The sequence below is a fragment of the Artemia franciscana genome, chromosome 1 (genome assembly GCF_032884065.1).
Source record: "Artemia franciscana chromosome 1, ASM3288406v1, whole genome shotgun sequence".
NCBI lineage: Eukaryota > Metazoa > Arthropoda > Branchiopoda > Anostraca > Artemiidae > Artemia > Artemia franciscana.
Window position 1 is genome coordinate 67,140,312 of NC_088863.1, and position 16,122 is coordinate 67,156,433.

General features: G+C 32.5%; 1 protein-coding gene across 1 annotated transcript in view; it reads right to left on the reverse strand.

The window, feature by feature from the left end:
* Positions 1-7,417, reverse strand: part of LOC136033156 (DNA (cytosine-5)-methyltransferase 3A-like) — a 32,046-nt gene extending 24,629 nt beyond the window's left edge. Inside the window, exon 1 of the mRNA XM_065713818.1 lies at positions 7,300-7,417. Within this exon, the coding sequence (XP_065569890.1) occupies positions 7,300-7,401 (102 nt within the window). The 5' untranslated portion in view covers positions 7,402-7,417. The remainder of the gene's footprint in view (positions 1-7,299) is intronic.
* Positions 7,418-16,122: the final 8,705 nt, after the last annotated feature.

Here is a 16,122-nt window from a genome sequence, read left to right on the forward strand (position 1 = left end):
GTAGAGATTAGAAGATTTTGCAAAAAAAAAGAAAAAAAAACTGCAGAACAAACCTAGAAATTCTAACAAAATTTAAAGCTTTAGGGGTCAAAATCAGAAGATGAAAGCTTGTGGCTACTTTTGACAATTTCTGAAATTGCAGAAAATCAGGACAGGACTCATTCGAACAGAAATAAAATTCCGTATCTCTTTAAAAGGGACAACAAATATTTGCCATCAGAAAGTGGCACTTACTGCCATTTTGAGGCACAAGACTACAATGTTGCCCCATGGAGGAAAACTTGCAATCGAATATAAATTCCGAGATAGACAATCGATTTCAAACATCTAAAACGCAAATTGAGCTTCCTAGCTTCAGATGAAATAATGCCAAATGGTTGCGCATTTTTTTCTTAAAAGTCACGTAGTTCCTACATGTATTAATTAAAGAACTTACCGAAAAAGTAGTTTTTCAAAAAAAAGTAAGGGCCGTATTAAGCTTAACATCTGCAGAAATAAAAGTCTTTAATAACTAGAACTCAAACGACTGGAAATTACTATTGAAGAATAAATGAAACCCGGAACTCCAAAGCATAGAACCTTCTGCGTCACTGGCGCTTTACTGAAAACTAAATGTCTTGAACAGTCTTGCAAAGAAGTAAGAAAACTAAACTGAATAATTAATATATGATATTAATTGCGGAAAGCTCATAAATTCAAGATTTTATTTCACTGTAATTTTCATTTTATTTTCAGTTTTGTAATAAGTAGCCTATAAAATAAAATATTTGTAATATTATTCCTTTTATGTAAAGCGCCAATGAAACAGAAGGCTTTATACTTTTGTAGTTAGGGAAGGGGGCAGCAGCCAAACTATTCTTTGTACTGATTTTTACTCGTTTTAAGCTTGATTTGCATATTCAATTTATGTTTTACTTGTTTTAGGATTTATTTGTTCATTTATATGGTACATGTTGCGGATTTGTTAGCTATGCTTGTTTCTTTAATTTCTGTTCATTTGGGTTTCATTTATTCTTTAGTAGTAACCTCTGGTCGTTTTGAGTTTGAGTTATTATAGATTTTTATTAGGTTGTATTAAAGCATCAAAACTAGTATCAGAGTAACAGTATCAAATTAACAAGCATTAAAGTAGAGTAACTAAAAAAGTAAACAATGCATCAAAGTAACAACAAGCAACTTGCCTAACTTAGAACCCTTGCCCCAGAGTGGGGGGTCAATCCCTGAGACATAGTTATTTGGCCTTTGAATCACTTTGAAGAAAATGGTACCTCAAAATTTTGACTGGATGCCTTGGGGAAAAAGGGAGTGGGAGGGGGGTTTTCCCCTTTGATTACTCTGAGTCTTATAAAAAGAACTATGGGGGGTTTTCACCCTTAGTATAAATGTATCAATATGAAATTGCAAGACCCACAGTCCTTGCCTCAGGGAATGGGGGGCTCAACCCTAGAGGCATAGTTATTTGGCCTTTGGACTATTTTGATGGAAATCGAAAACTAAAAATTTTTTAATAGATACTTTTGGGAAAAAGGGATTGGATGGGTGTATTGGGAGTTGGTTGTCCTTTGATCAATCTTGACCCTTAAAAAAACTAAAGGTTTCTATTTTTACCAATCGAACGTGTCCCCTCCAAAGTTGATACGATCTTCCCTTCCACAAACAAACCTTTTATGTTAACAATGGGCAACTTTCATAGTTTACAATCCTCACCCTGAAGCCCATGAGGGATTTTCTATCCTCTAATTTATATCTATTTGAATTCTGGACTATTTTAAACAAAACGACAATTTAAATTTTTTAATCGTATGCATTTGGGGAAAAATACTTTCTGATCAATTTCGACCCTTAAAAGGTGCAAAAGAAATTTCGACTGCCAATCGAATGGGCCACCTCCAAAGATTATGTGACCACGCCTTCCATAAAAACCTTTTATGGTAACGATGGATAACTGGCATAATTTACAACCCTTCCCCGAGGACCGTTAGGGGGAGAGTGCTCCAAACCTGGAACGATACTTACTTGACATTTCGACATTTACGCGAAATGTCAACTTTTCAATCAAAAGTTTCACTTTTCAATCAAATATGCTTCCTCCAAAGTTCATATGATCACCACTTCCATAAAAACCAGCTGTGTACCTGAGGCATAACTTACAACCCTTTTAGATTTTTTTTTATTTTGAAATTAACCTTTTTATTTAAAAAAAAAATATTCAAATCCAAGGTTAGATCGGATACATTTAGAGAAACGAGAGCGTGGGGGCTATTTATCCTCTGATCGCTATTGATTCTTTAAAAGGGCAATAGAACTTCCAATTCCCAATAAAATAAGCCTCCTTCAAAGTTTATGCGACCACCTTTTCCATAAAAACTCTAATACTCCTGGGGAATAGCGTAGATACATTAATCCCAGGCTTTGCGGGACTGTGCTAACCCCAGAGCCATTGTCATATGACATAAGGACTATTTTGAATAAAATGGCCATTTCAAAATTTTCGATCAAATTCATTTGGGAGAAAAGAGCGTGGGCTAGTTGCCCTCCGATCACTTTTGACTCATGAAATCAAGCTAGAACTTTCAATTTATAATCAAACAAGGACCATCCGAAGATTATATAGGCACCCTTTCCATAAAAATCATATATGCCCCTGGGGCAGAGCTTACAAGACATACCTCAGGCTCTGAGGAATCGTGTCGACGCCGACGTTTTTGTTACCTGATCTTTGGACTATTTTGAACAAGCTGGTTATCTCAAAATTTTGATCGGATGCATTAGGGGAAAAGAGAGCAAAAGAGGAGTGAAGGGGTCTAGTTACCCCCTCCCCCTTACGATCCTCAAAAGAGAACTAAAACTCTCAATTTCCAATCGAATGAGCCCCCTCCGGAGTTTATACGACCATTCTTTCCACAAAAACCTTGCAAACCCCTGCTGCATAACTTAAAACACTTGTCCCCGGGTTTTGGGTGGGGAAGTGTTGCCCCAGAGTTTTTGTTATTTGGTCTTTGAACTATTTTGAAGACAATGGCTTTCTCAAAATTCTGATGGATATATTTAGAGAAAAGAGGGCGTGGGGGGATCTAGTTGCCCTACAATCACTTTTGAATCTTCAATAATGGAACTAGAGTAATGAGGCCTTGGGCACTGCGACCAGGGCCCTATCCCTTCGATTCCCAGCGACGGCATTTTTTTTTAATTCTTCAAGATGCAGGTGTTATTGATTATTGATCTATACAGCCCACGTGGTTTATAAGTAATAGCTTAGAGGGTATTATTGCTTACCAATGCAAATTTACTGAGGATGACGTAATTCCCCGTGTCAACAACACTCGTTTTGATAGAGCTTACGCGAGATTTGTTTTGGTCTACTTAGGTTTGTATTGGAAAAAGAGTTCAGAGTGTCAACATTCTGAACATTGATTCTTGTTCTTAGTATATTTTTTAGCAACATATATGAGTGCTTTTACTCCATTAGAAGTTGAGGGTGCTAGCAGCAGTGAAATAAAACCAAGAGCGCCCATATTCTTATATAAAGGTACACCTTATACAGCCAATAACCTTTCTTTTCCTCTTAGATACACATTATCTTAAAGTTATATTAGAGACAATCTTGAACAGGTGCACCTAATAAATATGGATGCACGTAAGCTAAAAGATAGCTTAAATGCAACAGTGAAATACAATGAAGACTGATTACTTACACGTGGAAGAAAAAATCTAAAAGATGAAGACAAAGACTCTTTTTATTAATAAACAAATTTGCAAACATTATTAAAACACTTTATTCTTAAGGCACTGAAATCAATATTATACAGGTAGTAAAGGGTATTTTCCACTATGAAGTCATTCAATCAAGGATTATCTACATAAGAGCTGAGAAATTCATGGTAATTATAGCCACGACATCGAAAAATAAAATATAGTAGTGCATAAGAACCACAGCTTTTGGTTGATAAATCTTGTACTCGCTTCCAATTTGGTCCAAGAACCTTTGTAATCTGATGAGAACGGGTATAGACCATATAAACTAAAATTAGCCATATAAACCTCAACAAAAATTTCATAATAAATCTTCTGACAAAAAATAACCATATAAACTAAAGTTTACTTTTAAATTTAAACAAAATTTGAAATAGCGTTTCTTCTAACAAAAAAAAACGTGTAAACCATATAAACTAAAACCAACCGCTCTAACTTAAACAAAAATTCCCAGTAGCGTTTCTTCTGAGGGCTCGTGGCACTCTGAGGATGGACCATAGTACCCTGTGACACCTGCCACCATGACTTAAGAGTTTTCAGACGTTTGACAATCCTGGCAAAGGTTTTCATTTGAACAGCAGGACTTCCCTTTTCATTATTAGATTGTGATGCTCCATGGCATTTCACGCCCCTTGGAGCACTGTAGCTGGCTCACAGTACCCTGTGACAACTATTATCATTCCTAAGGCTTTTTTAGACGTCTTCTTGATGAAAATGATGCTTTTAACTGCTATAGTTTGTTTTTGCAAGCCATTCCCTTGGGATACTCCAAAGCAGTTCACACTGCTACAGCACTATGTGGTGGGCCTGTGGAACCCTGTGGCAGATATTAGCATTCCTAAGGCATTTTTATCAAGCTATCTCTCTTATATTTTCAGATCTTTAAGGATTAAACAGAATAGCAAAAGAAAACAAAATTTAAAATCACATTCCTGCTGCCTAAAATAAACCTCTTCTCACTGATGCTCAGAATTACACTCAACATAAATGTGTTCAAATGAAATTTTTTAACATGAGTCACAAGAAAATCTTTGATGAAATGATATAGCTTACTAGCATAGGAAGAAAGGTCAGTAATTCAATTATGTATTTCCAGTTTTTAATGTGTAGTAAATTATTCAGACAAAACTTTGGAAAGTAGCAAAAAAAATATGTCAAGTTAAGTGAAAATGGTAGTTATTAGGGATGGACTGTAACTTTCATCACTAAGTTTGGCAACCCTTAATGGAAGGAGATTTTTGGGGAACAAATTTATTTTTGAGAAGACAATTTTTTGGGGAAATCCAAAAAAATTCAGAGATAGTGGAAGCACTAATATTTAGACAAAATTTCCCAGCAAATTTAATAGGCCATGAAAACTGCCAAGTGGCATTGCTACTATGCTACCCCACTTTTTGCATGGTGGAGTACAACTTGTTTTTTGACAGCTTTTCTTTGAGCAAAGATTACTTATATATGCAAAAATGGTATTTTTCAGACAAAATCTACAAATAAATTTGAAAACAACCAAGTAGTATTGCTACTTTGCTATCCCATATTCTTGACATCATTAGCTGAACATGCTGGAACAAAACCCATAGATGAAATGAAACTTTTTAATGAGTTGGCTCACCTATATGATTTTAACACATGCACAAAAAAGTAACTAGCAACAAGGCTGTTGCCTTGAGGAAGTACATTGTAATATTTTTAGTGTTTAGAGATAAAGGAACTGCTATTTATAGCAAGGGGTTGGAAAAATCCTTTATGACAAGATTTATCTTTATAAACAAATCAAAAAAGTTTGGAATAGAGGTGTTCACTTTTAATGCAACCATGAATATTCACAAATATGCCAATAGAATTTGCTCATCTGAATGTTTGCAGCAAAGTAAAAACAGAGCAGACAAGGCCATACAAGTATCTAATAGCAAGTTTTATCAAAGAAATGGGTTAGGCTAGTTTTTGGTAGAAACCTGAAACTCTAAGTGATGAAGTTGCCCTTGTTAGAAGGGAAACTCAGAGGGATAAGGCTATAAGAAAAGCTAGATCATATGGCAGTTAATGTGGCCAGACAGCAAGAGATGCCAAATTACACAATCAGATAGGTTAAATGGCTATAGGTCTAGGAGTAGCTACATACCAAGTTGGTAGGGACAAAACAATCAACAGAGTACAGATAAAAAAAAAACGTCATTTGCTATTATTGAGGTAGGCTGAAATTAATCATTACCTGAAAGATTGTCTCAGCAGAATTCAAAAGAAAATTAAAACTTTGGCTCCCAAAATCAATGCTCAGGATATTTTAGCAGCAATAGGTCAAATGCTAACACAGATATATAAAGCTATATCTACAATAAGAGAAAATAGTGTGATCTTTGAGAGTTTAAAATTGAAATTGTAACAGAGACAAATGTAATATTTGGATTCCTGATGAAGTTCTAATTGCAGAGGCAAATTTGTGGTAAAAGTCTAGTTTAGTGACTTTTGGCTATATTGGAAAGGGGTTAGGTTAGGAAAATAAAACTTTCAGGGATGGGTCTAAAGGCTAAAGCATGTGAAGGGAAGGAATTTGGAAGTACCTACTGCCACTCCCTCTCCCTCCATAGGATCCTGACTGTTAATGAGCTTGGAAAATGTGTGTTATAAAATTGAAACCTTGCAAAATAGATCTTCTGCTTGAATGAAGCATAACAAAATTGTTTTCAGCTTCACAGCTTTGCTCAATCCCATTTTATAAGGTTTTAAAGATATGCAAATACATACCATCACCAGCAAGAACTACAGGAGGATCTACCACCTTATCTTACTGGCAAATGCAATTTAAGGTAATTGCCTAAATTTTGGAAAAAAAAACATTGGTAGGCCTATAGCTCAAAATTCAACTCAAGTAATAGAAATTGCATTTTCAGAACTAAAGGCAGAGAAAAAGCAACTGGTAACTGAAAATTAAGGTAAATATTGTTTTGTCAAAATTTCAATAGGTATAGATCTATCATGTAGGACAATTTCAGGGCCCTTCAGAGGGAGAAGGAGTGGAGGTGGGTACTTTAAAATACCTTCCTGGGATATACTTTAGCCTGTAGACCCATCCCCAGAAGTTTCATTTTCCCAACCTAACCCCTATCCAAGATAGGCAAAAGTCACTAAACAAGAATTTTACCCATATTCAATGGTTAAAAAAAACACTTGGAAGCTTTATCTCTTCAATCTGCTCTAAGACAGAGATTTATATGATATTCAACATGACTGTGCCCAACTTAAGGCTCCTTATTGTGATTTTATAGATAGAGTGCAAGGTGAATCAGCACCTGGGTCCAATTGATAGTAAGTAAAGTAATATTCTGAAGAAAAAACAGCCTATAATAAATTTAACCTAGGCTAGACTCTACTTGGTTTTCCATCATTTTATTTTGTGTCGTTCGGTAATTTCAAAACTTTCAATGAACATATCAGCCTATTCTTAAACTGAACCACCCAGAATCGGGCAATATATAGGCTGAAAGACTTTGTAAGCTAGCTTTAATTTAAATAAAATTTATTTAAATACGCTTAATTTATATTTACCTTTAATCTTTTAGACTTTCCAGAGTCATCTTTAACATTTGTTTTTAGATTCTTATAAATACCACTGGTACCTTCTCCAGGGTCAGAATGAGTTATCATCATTTTCAAGGCTTTTGAATTTAAAAATTTTTTTATTTTCTTTCTCTGTTGCCAAATTCGTTTGGTTAGGCTTGAAACCGAAATTGCAGAGTTGTAGTCAGACCGAAAATTTCATAGTGTCCAAATTCTTTTAAACGTATCTTTTTCGTTACTTTTGATAGAAAAGTCTTTTTTCAAGCCAAGGTGCATTCATTTTGATATCAAGAGTGGCACTAAAAGGGGGAGGGGTACCTGTACAATTTGAAAAATATAGCTTCACATAATCTCAATAAAAATCCAACCTCCAACTTTTAAACGGTGCCTTTTTGTATTTTTTTTTTAATTAAAAATTTTTAAAACCACCCCTTCTTTTTCCAAATATTAAAAAATTGGAACCCTTTTTGATTTTGCATCATAAACAATTATGCAATATATAACATCTAGTTGATTCGGGTGCACTTTGGGTTTTTTCTTGGCCAAGTTTAAGTGATATGTTGTCTTCACGGAACTTAAATAAAACTTAACAACGAAATTGATCTTCTTTCACCTAAAAAAAATCCTCGAGAGTGTAGAGAAATGAAAAAAAAATGTATATCTTGCATAGTGCGAATTTTCTCAAGTTCTGACAATGTGTGCCTTAGTTTGTTTTTAATTTGTCTTTGATTTTGATGTAACTTTGGAGGCTCTGAAGAAAAATTCAAGCAAAGATTGTATTTTATTACAAAAAATAAAAATAAATAACTCAAAAACCATCATATAGGGCTTAATTGAAAACGTACTTTTTATCTTGATATTAGACACAACACATTATATACCTATACAGCAAAGCAAACACTATCAATTAGGAAACATGGTTAACTTGGGGTTCGCTTTTTCTGCTTTCTTGCTTTACTTACAAGGATATTTGATATTTCTCAAGAACTTGGGTCAGGAATTTCTCTTTTGACATGCATAAGATCAGAAACAGTTTGCGCAGTGGGTTCTTTATCGTTTTTAACTCAGATGACTGATGCCCCTCTCCATGGGGCACATCGAAATGGGGTACACATGTCAATAAGAGAGTGAAATTTAGCAAAATTGTAAGGAAGGATTGTCAGTTCCATCTTTTAAATTGGTAACACACTTCCAGAACTTTACTACAGATAGATTAATATCCAAGTCTGCCTCACTTGTTATAAAGGAAGACGTCTCTACTCTGCCACTACATTATCACTTTGCCAAAAGAAATTTCTAAAAATTTTAGCAATTACGTCATTATTTGGCAATGTGGACGCATAACAGGATAGATGAAGGCTAGATTGCAAAACCATACTTAAGCTAGAAACATTCTCAGAAAAGATGTTACTACCAACCTTAGCCGTTCAATTGAAAGCAGTAGTTCTCCATAATAAACAGAAATTTTAAATGACAGCATTTTTATTAATTCATCTACAGTTTAACTTGGAGCTAACCCAGTAATTCCATAATCGATCTTATTTCAGTGCCTCATATAGAATCCTTTAGTTGAAGCCAGGAAGCAAACTTGTGTAACGAAAATATCCGTCTTTATACTATTTATTTCCTTCCCCTATGTAAATTCACCTAAAATCATAAATGATTGTAAAAGGTTTGTTAGATCTAAAATTGAGTATAGGATGCTAGTATACATTAAGTGTCATAAAGCAAACATATTACAAGTAGAGGCTCATATGAATGAATCCCTTAACAATCTTTTAAGACTCCACTGCCATATAAAGGGAGATTAAGTTCAAGAAATAGTGAGAATTCCGTCAATTTTGGATCAAAGACTAATACTAAAAATCAGCTACTTCACAGAGGCTCAGGCAAACGGCTGAAAAACTTGCTATATTGGTTAAAATTTGGATAATTTCCATCAAACCTTTCAAGGAAATTGTTGCATGGGGATCAATTATTTCCATGTGTGCAACTTGACAAAATAAGCAATCGTTCCCTGGGTATTTTAGATTCACCCAGCACTGCTCTCCAGGCTAAACCTCCATACTCAAAACTGCTCCCTGACAGTTCCCGAGTTCTTACGACAGGAATAGCTGCAATATATGAGAATTTGAAAGTAGTTCACACAAAGCCACCTTACAGAAAAAGGCAGTCGTTTTCTCAGACTCTCGATCATTTTTACCAAGTATAAAAAGAAATCACTTAAAAGCAACGGATACAGACGTCCGATGGTTTTAAAAATTGATACTATCCCTTGCTAAAAAAAAGTTAAAACTAGCCTTTTGACAGGTTCCAGCTACAGAAAATTCTGATTCAATTAGGAGGCTGACAAGCTTTAAAGTCCTTAATTCAGAGGTCTTCTGAAATTATGCGTTAAAAAAATTAAAGGTATTCGGTTAAAACGCTTGCGGATTACAGAAGCAAAGAACATCATGGCAGCTAAAATGCTGATTTCAGCTGAAAAACTCCATCCAATAACGAAAGTAAACCAGTTCAAAATAGGGATGATACATTTTTATTAACAGTGAATAGATATAAAATTACTAGCTGTTGGGGTGGCGCTTTGCGCCACCCAGAGGCCCCCCCGCGCGCGTAAGTCGTTACGCGCCATATTAGTTACGTGCCATTGTAGTTGTGTCCCTATGTCCCACCTGTGAATATACATAAATATATATATACATATATATATATATATATATATACTAGCTGTTGGGGTGGCGCTTCGCGCCACCCCAACACCTAGTTGGTGGGGGCGCTTCGCGCCCCCCCCAAGCCCCCCCGCGCGCGTAAGTCGTTACGCGCCATAATAGTTACGCGCCATTGTAGTTGTGTCCCTATGTCCCACCTGTGAATATAGATAGATATATATATATATATATATATATATATATATATATATATATATATATATATATATATATATATATATATATATATATATATATATATATATATATATATATATATATATATATATATATATATATATATATATATGGTTTTAACTACGTAAAACTTGCGAATATACAACATTCTTTGCTGTCCCATTGTCTTTGCATATAAATAGATTGTCAGGTTTACCGACTCTTGAACATGCAACATATAATGGTCCATGGGAAAACAATCTGTATTCAGATCTATACCTCATGATTCTAATGATTGCCCTTGAGCTTTGTTGATGGTGATTGCTAATCGACCATTCCCTGTCCCGGTGTCCCGGTCGTCATTTACATCCCCCTGTCTCCCCCGGTGTCCCCGTTGTAGTTGTGTCCCTGTGTCCCGGTCGTCATTTATATTCCCTGTGTCCCGGTCGTCATTTGTATCCCGGTGTCCCGGTCTGTATATACATTCGTTTTTTAGTTTTGTTTTTCTCCTTTATTTTTTTCCTTTTTTTTTTCTTTTTTAGCTTATTTAGATTTTTAGATTTTTTAGTTTTTTTATTAGTTTTTAGTTTTTTTTTTCTTTTTAGTTTTTTTGTCCCGGTCGTCATTTATATCCCCCTGTTTCCCCCGGTGTCCCCGTTGTAGTTGTGTCCCTGTGTCCCGGTCGTCATTTATATTCCCTGTGTCCCGGTCGTCATTTGTATCCCGGTGTACCGGTCTGTATATACATTCGTTTTTTAGTTTTGTTTTTCTCCTTTATTTTTTTCCTTTTTTTTCTTTTTTAGTTTATTTAGATTTTTAGATTTTTTAGTTTTTTTATTAGTTTTTAGTTTTTTTTTCTTTTTAGTTTTTTTGTAGTTTTTAAGTTCTTTTTAGTTTTGTTAATTTTTTTTTTTACTTATGTCCTGGTCGTCATTTATACTCCCTGTGTCCCGGTGCTTTGTTGATTGCTAATCGAACATTCCTTTTGTCCTGGTCGCTTTCTCTTTGAGTGTCGTCATTTATTTTTTTCTTTTTTAGTTCTTTTAGTTTTTACCTTTTTTAGTTTTTTTTAGTTTTTTAGATGAAAATTTTTTTTAGTTTTTTCCTTTTTTTCTTTTTAGTTTTTTATTGGTTTTTACCTTTATGTTAGCTTATTTTTCAGTTTTTTCCTTTTTTTTTAGTTTTTTTTTATTTTTTATTTTTTTTAGTTTTTTACCTTTTTTTAGTTTTTTTAGTTTTTTTAGTTTTTTTAGTTTTTTAGCTTTTTTACTTTTTTTATTAGTTTTTAGTTTTTTTGTAGTTTTTGCCTTTTTTTAGTTTTTTCAGTTTTTTTTTAGTTTTTTATTGGTTTTTACCTTTATTTTAGCTTATTTTTCAGTTTTTTCCTTTTTTTTAGTTTTTTTTAGTTTTTAGTTTTTTTAGTTTTTTACCTTTTTTTAGTTTTTTTAGTTTTTTTAGTTTTTTAGCTTTTTTATTTTTTTTATTAGTTTTTAGTTTTTTTTGTAGTTTTTGCCTTTTTTTAGTTTTTTTAGTTTTTTAGCTTTTTTATTAGTTTTTAGTTTTTTTTTGCAGTTTTTGCCTTTTTTTAGTTTTTTTAGTTTTTTAGCTTTTTTATTTTTTTTATTAGTTTTTAGTTTTTTTTGTAGTTTTTGCCTTTTTTTAGTTTTTTCAGTTTTGACGTCACCTGATCCAGTTTTTTCAGGTGACGTCACCTGATCCACGATCCACAGATCCACAGACAACTTATTTTTATATATATAGATAGTTTTTTTTTTTTACTTATGTCCTGGTCGTCATTTATACTCCCTGTGTCCCGGTGCTTTGTTGATTGCTAATCGAACATTCCTTTTGTCCTGGTCGCTTTCTCTTTGAGTTTCGTCATTTATTTTTTTCTTTTTTAGTTCTTTTAGTTTTTACCTTTTTTAGTTTTTTTTAGTTTTTTAGATGAAAATTTTTTTTAGTTTTTTCCTTTTTTTCTTTTTAGTTTTTTATTGGTTTTTACCTTTATTTTAGCTTATTTTTCAGTTTTTTCCTTTTTTTTAGTTTTTTTTTATTTTTTATTTTTTTTAGTTTTTTACCTTTTTTTAGTTTTTTTAGTTTTTTTAGTTTTTTAGCTTTTTTACTTTTTTATTAGTTTTTAGTTTTTTTTTGTAGTTTTTGCCTTTTTTTAGTTTTTTCAGTTTTTTTTTTAGTTTTTTATTGGTTTTTACCTTTATTTTAGCTTATTTTTCAGTTTTTTCCTTTTTTTTTAGTTTTTTTTTAGTTTTTAGTTTTTTTCGTTTTTTACCTTTTTTTTAGTTTTTTTAGTTTTTTTAGTTTTTTAGCTTTTTTATTTTTTTTATTAGTTTTTAGTTTTTTTTGTAGTTTTTGCCTTTTTTAGTTTTTTCAGTTTTGACGTCACCTGATCCAGTTTTTTCAGGTGACGTCACCTGATCCATCCACAGACAGACAGACAACTTATTTTTATATATATAGATATATATATATATATACTAGCTGTTGGGGTGGCGCTTCGCGCCACCCCAACACCTAGTTGGTGGGGGCGCTTCGCGCCCCCCCCAAGCCCCCCCGCGCGCGTAAGTCGTTACGCGCCATAATAGTTACGCGCCATTGTAGTTGTGTCCCTATGTCCCACCTGTGAATATAGATAGATATATATATATGGTTTTAACTACGTAAAACTTGCGAATATACAACATTCTTTGCTGTCCCATTGTCTTTGCATATAAATAGATTGTCAGGTTTACCGACTCTTGAACATGCAACATATAATGGTCCATGGGAAAACAATCTGTATTCAGATCTATACCTCATGATTCTAATGATTGCCCTTGAGCTTTGTTGATGGTGATTGCTAATCGACCATTCCCTGTCCCGGTGTCCCGGTCGTCATTTACATCCTCCTGTTTCCCCCGGTGTCCCCGTTGTAGTTGTGTCCCTGTGTCCCGGTCGTCATTTATATTCCCTGTGTCCCGGGTCCCGGTCGTCATTTGTATCCCGGTGTCCCGGTCTGTATATACATTCGTTTTTTAGTTTTGTTTTTCTCCTTTATTTTTTTCCTTTTTTTTTCTTTTTTAGCTTATTTAGATTTTTAGATTTTTTAGTTTTTTTATTAGTTTTTAGTTTTTTTTCTTTTTAGTTTTTTTGTCCCGGTCGTCATTTATATCCCCCTGTTTCCCCCGGTGTCCCCGTTGTAGTTGTGTCCCTGTGTCCCGGTCGTCATTTATATTCCCTGTGTCCCGGTCATCATTTGTATCCCGGTGTACCGGAGTTGTGTCCCTGTGTCCCGGTCGTCATTTATATTCCCTGTGTCCCGGGTCCCGGTCGTCATTTGTATCCCGGTGTCCCGGTCTGTATATACATTCGTTTTTTAGTTTTGTTTTTCTCCTTTATTTTTTTCCTTTTTTTTTCTTTTTTAGCTTATTTAGATTTTTAGATTTTTTAGTTTTTTTATTAGTTTTTTTTTCTTTTTAGTTTTTTTGTCCCGGTCGTCATTTATATCCCCCTGTTTCCCCCGGGTCGTCATTTATACTCCCTGTGTCCCGGTGCTTTGTTGATTGCTAATCGAACATTCCTTTTGTCCTGGTCGCTTTCTCTTTGAGTGTCGTCATTTATTTTTTTCTTTTTTAGTTCTTTTAGTTTTTACCTTTTTTAGTTTTTTTTAGTTTTTAGTTTTTTTAGTTTTTTACCTTTTTTTAGTTTTTTTAGTTTTTTTTAGTTTTTTAGCTTTTTTATTTTTTTTATTAGTTTTTAGTTTTTTTGTAGTTTTTGCCTTTTTTTTAGTTTTTTTAGTTTTTTAGCTTTTTTATTAGTTTTTAGTTTTTTTTGTAGTTTTTGCCTTTTTTTAGTTTTTTTAGTTTTTTAGCTTTTTTATTTTTTTTATTAGTTTTTAGTTTTTTTTGTAGTTTTTGCCTTTTTTTTCTCTTTGAGTGTCGTCATTTATTAGTTTTTTCCTTTTTTTTTTAGTTTTTTATTGGTTTTTACCTTTATTTTAGCTTATTTTTCAGTTTTTTCCTTTTTTTAGTTTTTTTTATTTTTTATTTTTTTTAGTTTTTTACCTTTTTTTAGTTTTTTTAGTTTTTTAGCTTTTTTACTTTTTTTATTAGTTTTTAGTTTTTTTTGTAGTTTTTGCCTTTTTTTAGTTTTTTCAGTTTTTTTTTTAGTTTTTTATTGGTTTTTACCTTTATAGTTTTTTTAGTTTTTTAGCTTTTTTATTTTTTTTATTAGTTTTTAGTTTTTTTTGTAGTTTTTGCCTTTTTTTAGTTTTTTCAGTTTTGACGTCACCTGATCCAGTTTTTTCAGGTGACGTCACCTGACACATCCATCCATCCATCCACAGACAACTTATTTTTATATATATAGATATATATATATATATATATATATATATATATATATATATATATATATATATATATATATATATATATATATATATATATATATATATATATATATATATATATATATATATATATAAAAATAAGTTGTCTGTGGATGGATGTGTGGATGGATGTGTGGATGGATGTGTCAGGTGACGTCACCTGAAAAAACTGGATTAGGTGACGTCAAAACTGAAAAAACTAAAAAAAGGCAAAAACTACAAAAAAAACTAAAAACTAATAAAAAAAATAAAAAAGCTAAAAAACTAAAAAAACTATAAAGGTAAAAACCAATAAAAAACTAAAAAAAACTGAAAAAACTAAAAAAGGCAAAAACTACAAAAAAAAAACTAAAAACTAATAAAAAAAGTAAAAAAGCTAAAAAACTAAAAAAACTAAAAAAACTAAAAAAAGGTAAAAAACTAAAAAAAATAAAAAATAAAAAAAAACTAAAAAAAAGGAAAAAACTGAAAAATAAGCTAAAATAAAGGTAAAAACCAATAAAAAACTAAAAAAAAAAAGGAAAAAACTAATAAATGACGACACTCAAAGAGAAAGCGACCAGGACAAAAAACTAAAAAAAAAGGCAAAAACTACAAAAAAACTAAAAACTAATAAAAAAAATAAAAAAGCTAAAAAACTAAAAAAACTAAAAAAAGGTAAAAAACTAAAAAAACTAAAAACTAAAAAAAAACTAAAAAAGGTAAAAACTAAAAGAACTAAAAAAGAAAAAAATAAATGACGACACTCAAAGAGAAAGCGACCAGGACAAAAGGAATGTTCGATTAGCAATCAACAAAGCACCGGGACACAGGGAGTATAAATGACGACCAGGACACAAGTAAAAAAAAAAAATTAACAAAACTAAAAAGAAGGTAAAAACTACAAAAAAACTAAAAAGAAAAAAAAAACTAAAAACTAATAAAAAAACTAAAAAATCTAAAAATCTAAATAAACTAAAAAAGAAAAAAAAAGGAAAAAAATAAAGGAGAAAAACAAAACTAAAAAACGAATGTATATACAGACCGGTACACCGGGATACAAATGACGACCGGGACACAGGGAATATAAATAACGACCGGGACACAGGGACACAACTACAACGGGGACACCGGGGGAAACAGGGGGATATAAATGACGACCGGGACAAAAAAACTAAAAAGAAATAAAAACTAAAAACTAATAAAAAAAACTAAAAAATCTAAAAATCTAAATAAGCTAAAAAAGAAAAAAAAAGGAAAAAAATAAAGGAGAAAAACAAAACTAAAAAACGAATGTATATACAGACCGGGACACCGGGATACAAATGATGACCGGGACCCGGGACACAGGGAATATAAATGACGACCGGGACACAGGGACACAACTACAACGGGGACACCGGGGGAAACAGGGGGATAACCTGACAATCTATTTATATGCAAAGACAATGGGACAGCAAAGAATGTTGTATATTCGCAAGTTTTACGTAGTTAAAACCATATATATATATATATATATCTATATTCACAGGTGGGACATAGGGACACAACTACAATGGCGCG